This window comes from Coffea arabica, chromosome 1e (genome assembly GCF_036785885.1).
Source record: "Coffea arabica cultivar ET-39 chromosome 1e, Coffea Arabica ET-39 HiFi, whole genome shotgun sequence".
In the NCBI taxonomy this organism is placed as follows: domain Eukaryota; kingdom Viridiplantae; phylum Streptophyta; class Magnoliopsida; order Gentianales; family Rubiaceae; genus Coffea; species Coffea arabica.
Window position 1 is genome coordinate 42,035,227 of NC_092311.1, and position 6,573 is coordinate 42,041,799.

The window sequence follows — 6,573 nt, forward strand, 5'->3', positions numbered from 1 at the left end:
AAAATGCAATCCAAACACTTGTTGGAACTGTATTTAATTCATTCAACAATGATAATCAGCAAGATTGGCATCCAAAGACATTTAATTTTTCCAAAAGTCATGGTAGAAAAGTTTGGCTGCAATGGCACCCTTGAACAAGAACACAAACCATAAATTACATGACTGAGGATGATATAGTATTCATGCAACTGTCATTAACTCATGCATCAATAGTTCCGTTGCTAAATGCTAATTCATCTCAAGTTTTTCACCAACTAGACAATTATCAAAAATCAGATAAATAATTCGACCGTGAAAAGAATCAAACCAGGTTTACCAACACGATTATCTTGAACCGCAAAAGAATATTTTACGATTATATTTATGAATTTTACAGTGAGGAATACTTGATGACTACATTTACATTCTTCTGGAAAAGATCCATGATGATGACTGTGAAAAGGGTTAAAAGAAACCTTATTCTTTTCATCAGAACTATCACATGGAACAACCTCTAAAACTCGATCTACTGGCTACATGCAGTTGGAAGTAATCAGAAGGAAACAGAAACTGGAAAGAACCAATCAATTTTCTGAGCTTCAGTCAAGGCTATTTATCTACCTGTTCAGGGCATGTTCTGATATTATTGAAGAAAGATCTTCCAAAATCATCTTCATGTCAGGTCTCTCATCTGCTGGAAGGATACATCTGAGAGCAACTTGAAGCATGCTATCCAAAACTTTAAGTGGTCGCTCTTGGGTGCTAAAGATGGATTTATCAAAGCACTCTGTTGAACGATTTTCCATGACCAATAATCTCACCCATTCTGTTAAATCCACCATTTCGTTGCTCTCTCTAACAATTTCTGCAGAGTTTCTTCCTGTCAGAAGCTCCAATAGGATAACACCAAAAGCATATACATCACTTTTCAGCGATGGGAGAGGTTTACTTGTGCTTGCAAATTCAGGGGGTCGGTAGCCAAGGGCGCCTGCATTCAGTAATTGCTCAGCTGTACCAGCTGATGTCATTAACCGATGGAGACTATAATCAGTTACAAGTACATGCAGTTTAGGAATTTCAATCAAGATATTTGTTGATTTGAGGTTTCCATGAGGTATTAAGCTGTCATTGTGAAGATAGTTCAGACACCGAGCAACATCAACAGCAACTTTGAGCCGGTCATTAAGAGCCAAAGGAGGCAACTTTCTGGCATCTCTATCTACAGAAGATATTGAAAGCATGATGAGAGCTGAAAATTGCATTTCAGATTAAAAATCATATTTTTTTCAGAAATTAAATTCAATTCGAGCACTTCTTTGCATATGACAATCCTTATTTGTTGAACAGATTTAACGGATCAAAATACAAGTCTGTTAAATAAAGAACAATCTTCATTGTGCTTAGTAATATCATCATTAATCTTGAAGTCTATGTGCAGCAGCAGCACTAAACCAAATACAACGAGGTTATTTTGAAGCATTTGATAACATGTACAGTCCAATTTTAAAATTGTAATACGATGGCTTCTGAAACTTAATAAATCAAATCAACAAAATTCAAAGAGCCAAATGCTCCCATTCTTTATATATTTTGAGGACAACTAATGCAATTTACCATAAAAGGAGAACATAGAAATAAGTCAGTAGCAGTAATAAAAGAGGAAAGGAGAATACCATGAAGACAGAGAGCCAAACATGGTGCATCCACATAATTTGATATAAGCAGCTTTTCATGATCTTTGGGGCCCCAGTAATAACCCAGAAGGGAAACTAAACTTGGATGTCTGATGTTTCCTAGTTTCCTTGCTTCTCTGGAAAATTCTTTCCTTCCTTTAGCTATTCCTTCCTTGAGCCATTTCACAGCCAGTATATGACCAGAACTGAGCACAGCTTTGTAAAGCTTTCCATGACAACTCATTCCAACAACTTCTGCAGGAGCACATGATAGTTCTTCGGAATTGAACCTCACAGAGCTATCAAAGAGCTGAAGATCTCCAGCAAGTTTATCCGGAGAACAAACCTTGAGTGGACTAGGATAGTCTGATAATTGTTGGAGATTAGAAGGCGATGTATTAGCAGATGAACTTATAGATAAAGAAGAAGCTGTCATTTCACTTTTTCTCACTGCATCTGGCTGGCCAAGACCTTTTTTTCCTGGTTCGACTGATGACTTGCCTTGAGGATCAAGACCAGACTCTACTTGTGATAAAGATAAAGGATCTGAAGGTAAGGTTAAAGAAATTAGTGATTGATTTTATCATTTTCTAAAGAGCAGATGTATCAGGATTAGGAGAAGATTTTGGCTGAATACCTTTCTTTTTAGTAGCATCATTGGAAGTTGACTTGCTATCTTCTCGATGATGGAATTTGCAATAGATGATTGTGGTTAAGAAGATAATAGTAGAGGCACCACCAACTAAACCAGCTATAAGAGCAGTCTTGATTATGGATTTTATATGTGAACCTTGCCTCCTCAAGCTTGTATTTGGTTCACTTATCGGTGAAGACGACTCATATTGCAGAGTAAGATGGGCATTTCCCGGATGAAATGCAGAAAGGGGAAACCTCTGCAAGTTTTTAGGCACAGTTCCAGACAGATTATTATATGACACATTGAATGCCTTCAGTGAATTTGGAAGGTCATCAGGGATTTCTCCCACAAGGTTGTTGTTGGATAGGTCAAGATATACCAAATTTGGGAACTCACCAAATTCTGGAGGCAATTGGCCGGTTAGTGCATTATGCGACAGATCAATAACTACCAGACTTGGATTCTGAGTGGTCAGTGACTCAATAGGTATGGTGCCAGAGAAGTTGTTGAAAGACAAGTTGATATCAGTAATTCTGGTTGAGTTAAAAAGGCTTGGAAGCAGTAAACCACTAAAGTGGTTTAAACTGAAGTCAATTCTTTTTAGTTCAGGATAACTACCTAGAATAGGAGGAATGCTACCTTCCAATGAGTTGTTGGAAATCCTTAATGAGGCAAGCCTCAGGAACTGAGAAGTTTGATTTGGAAGTGTTCCCATCAGCAAGTTGGAGCTTAAGTCAATAATTTCAACATAATTCCCCCAACTCTGTGTTCTGGACAAGTCTCCAGTGAATTTGTTGTTACTCAAATCTATGACTGCACAATGCCCTATCTTTGCAGGCAAGGGGCCTGACAGACTGTTAGAGGACAGATTTACATTCTTCAGAGTTGCAGAGCTGACACTTCCTACAGGACCTGTTGAAAAAGAAATCATTATAAGAAATGTCATCCTGCTTCTTGCTTTACAGCATGTTATCAAATTAGAATCATCTGCAACAGATTAAAATTAGACCAACAAATGGGGATGGGGAAAGAATATAAACACAGCAAACAGCTAGTCTTTCTATTTTACCCCTGTTTTAGTTCAATTTCTATTTTATGCTCTTTTCTTCATCTATTGCTTATAATTTTTGGAAAAACTCCTCCTTTGGTATTTTATAGAAGCCAGCAGCCCTATGTTTATCACTTGAGATGGTAAATTAAACAGAAGAACAAAATGGAGCAATGCCTTGAAATTGACATCCTTTAATCATTTGAACTGAAGGTTAACTTCAAACATACAAGAGCAGTTTAAAACGTATAGCTGAATTTCAGAATTGACATACCCTCAAGTAGATTATGGCTAAGGTCCAATTCAGTCAAGACCATTGAATTCTCGAGCAGAAGGGCTTCTGGTAGCGCTCCAGATAATTGGTTAGTTCCAAGCCTAAGAACTCGCAGAGATACCACAAAATTGAAGGAAGGAACATTGCCTACAAAGTGGTTATTTGCTGCATCAAACACCTCAAGATTGTCAAAATATGGCATTCCATCATGAGCAAAGAGCTCTCCACCCAAGTTATTACAGCTAACATTTATGTGTTGAATCGAAGATATGAAGTAGGTACTTCCTAGTGCCAAGTCTAAGGAGCCAGAGAAACTATTGCTGCTGACATCCACATGCTCCACACTACCTAGTTGGGCTAACAGGTCCATAACTTCCCCTGAAAAACCATTAGAATGCAAATCTAGAAACTTCAACTGCTCCAGATATGTAAAACCAGAAGGAATTGTGCCTTCCATGTAGTTTACTGAAAGATTTAGATGGACCAAGCTCTTTAAGTCAGTTAATTCAGATGGCATTGTACCATTAAATAGATTGCCCGACAGATCCAAATATTCCAAGGTAGTGATTAATCCAATCTCCTGATTGACACTGCCACTGAACTGGTTGTTAGGAATTGACAAATTCCGAAGCATTTTGAGCCCTGAAATTGCAGGGAAACCAAAGGTTCCAACTAATCCCATGCCATTCAGTGTAATTGAAGTTACATTACCTTCACTACAGCTGATACCATACCAATTCTTAGGGCAGCCATCAGAAGACAAAGACTTGGAATCCCAAGAAACAAGCACTTTCCCTGAAGGGTCTTTCAGAATTCCCTTTTTTAGCTCCAGGAGTGCTTCTAAATCTGATTGTCCTGCGGCAAATTCTACTAATACTAACAATATCAGACAAATGAATCGCATTTCTCAACTTCGCCACCTTTGCTCCCAAAGCCAACAATATTTCAGTTGATGCTATACAATGTGGACTACTAGGGAAAGCATCTGGAACTAGCTAGAATAGTTTTAAGGGTCCAAAGTACTATAAATCAAGAAATAAGCAAAACTTCAGGGAAGTGGAATGCTAAGATGCAGTAAGCAAGAGAAACCAGCAACTACAGTTAACATGAACGGACTGAAGAATGTTACTAGAAACCAACCATTGAAGAAGGATGGGGTTAACAAAAAAATCAATAACACCAGCAAAATATGAAATGATAAAAATGACAAAAACCCATTTTGGGCAGGATAGACCCAGGCATTTCTATGACCAACTGGAGGCAAACAAATGCAATAAACAAACAGTTTAAAGGAATCGGACCCTACATCTTCAACTGATGAAAGAAGGGTTCTAATAAGTCCACTAATGCTACAGTCAAATGACAGCAGTACTTAAAAGGAAACAAAACTGAAAACCACAAATGCTTTTAGTTACTCTAACGAAGAGCTGCTGTTGATAAAAACCCACAAGAAGCATCCAGTCAGAAATCCCATAAAGCATTCAAGAATTGCAGAATGATACAATAATGGAGCAGCAGCAGCAGCAGCAGCTGGGGTGTAAATATAATGCAAGGGAAAGGTGACAAGGACCTGAAAGGGACAGTGGCCAAGCAGGGAAGTGGAAGAGTAAAGAGTGTAGAGTAGTAGAGAGGGAATGTTAGGTGAGTGGAGTATTAACTGCATCTGCAGATTCATTGTAAAGAATGAGGAGAAATTAGAGGGTGGTTTGGGAAACTGTTAGAAAGTGAGTTGTATTTGACTTGTTTAAGCATATTGTTAACAAGATTCAAGATGTGATTTTTGTTTTAGGTGTAAGACAAATTATCAGTGCAATATACTTGTTGTAATGGACCAACGGTGGAGTAGTGGGAGCATATCTGAATCTCTATGCATGCTGACTGAACTTTGAAGGGTTCTTATTTTCCATTCTGATTTGTGCCTTTCTTGAGATCCTTGTTTTTATGCACAAGTCAGTAATTGGGCTTGGAAAATATAGCTCAGTGACCTTTGTCCTTTTGTCTAAGCCCATGTAGAAGTGAGCCACAGGACTTGTAATTTTGTGATTGAATGCTGTCTCCAACATGTTGCAGGTTTCTTTTTTGTTTTTTTTTGAAAAGAACATGTTGGAGGTTAGGGAAATACTAGTGCCGTACCAAAGAGCTATCTTAGCTGGTAAAAACATTAGTTAAGTAGATCCGTGATTTGGCTCTCAAGTTTTCCCCTTTCTTTCTTTTTCTTTACAAGGTTTCGAGTTGTGCTATTCTCTGTCTTGTAAACACATCAAAACTTTGTAACTTATCTTATGAATGTCACCTCTCATACGTACCTAACTTCGACCTCTTCTTGATCAAAAAATAAAATGTTTGTTTGCTTTACCTTGGATTTTAGGAGTTTAGTTTCTCACAATACCTCTTCCCAGAGATAAAAAAAAGATTAACTGCTACAAAGCTACTCCAAGGGTGAAAACAAACCACTACTTATGTATTGTACTTGGGAATCATTTTCTGACTTTGTATATGTTGATCCTCCTCAGCTTTATGGGGTGGTTTTCACAAGTTGAAAGGTAAATTAAATGAGAGTTCATACTTTTACTAGTGTGATGACCAGAAAAATTGAAGCTAGTAGTTATTTAATACTTATTTTTCTGTATGATTTTCTAATGTTAGAGATTTAACACCAATTCAATTTCATTAGGTTCACTAATTGCCATGGAAAACAGGCCAGCCAACAATATGCTACAGTGTTATTTTTGAAAAACAACCCCAAAAAATAACTAATCCAAACGGTCTCTCAATCTTTACCGTCACATGTATTGGCTCAATCTAATACTTCTGCATTCTGATTATTGAACTCATGCACTGACAAACAACTCACTGTTTATTTTGTCCTTCAAAAACACAAGTAGTGTCACTTTTTGAGTACAGAAAGAGTAATACTTCTATATACAGTACTCATATGATCCCTATTAGCCTAAAGTAAAGC

General features: G+C 37.5%; 1 protein-coding gene across 2 annotated transcripts; it reads right to left on the reverse strand.

Annotated features, from left to right (window-relative positions):
• Nucleotides 1–296: 296 nt before the first annotated feature.
• LOC113704155 (probable inactive receptor kinase At5g10020) lies at nucleotides 297–5,424 on the reverse strand. 2 transcript variants are annotated; one of them, XM_072056342.1, is made up of 4 exons: nucleotides 3,612–5,424; nucleotides 2,290–3,201; nucleotides 1,653–2,198; nucleotides 297–997 (listed from the first exon to the last, which is right to left on the reverse strand). In XM_072056342.1, exons 1-4 carry the CDS (start codon nucleotides 4,513–4,515, stop codon nucleotides 597–599), a joined length of 2,763 nt encoding a protein of 920 aa, XP_071912443.1. In that variant the 5' UTR covers nucleotides 4,516–5,424; the 3' UTR covers nucleotides 297–596. The 2 variants fall into 2 exon arrangements, with proteins under 2 accessions (XP_071912443.1, XP_027081672.1); XM_027225871.2 differs by having other exon boundaries at nucleotides 297–1,198; nucleotides 3,612–5,413.
• Between the last annotated feature and the right edge of the window lie 1,149 nt (nucleotides 5,425–6,573).

Excerpts from the sequence above, each read along its gene's own strand:
- LOC113704155 (XM_027225871.2), bottom strand. The coding sequence starts at position 4,515 with ATGCGATTCATTTGTCTGATATTGTTAGTATTAGTAGAATTTGCCGCA. Across the intron at positions 3,202-3,611 it reads TAGCCATAATCTACTTGAGG|GTCCTGTAGGAAGTGTCAGC; the intron begins GTATGTCAATTC and ends CTTTTTCAACAG. Across the intron at positions 1,199-1,652 it reads TTTGGCTCTCTGTCTTCATG|ATAGAGATGCCAGAAAGTTG; the intron begins GTATTCTCCTTT and ends TATCTTCTGTAG.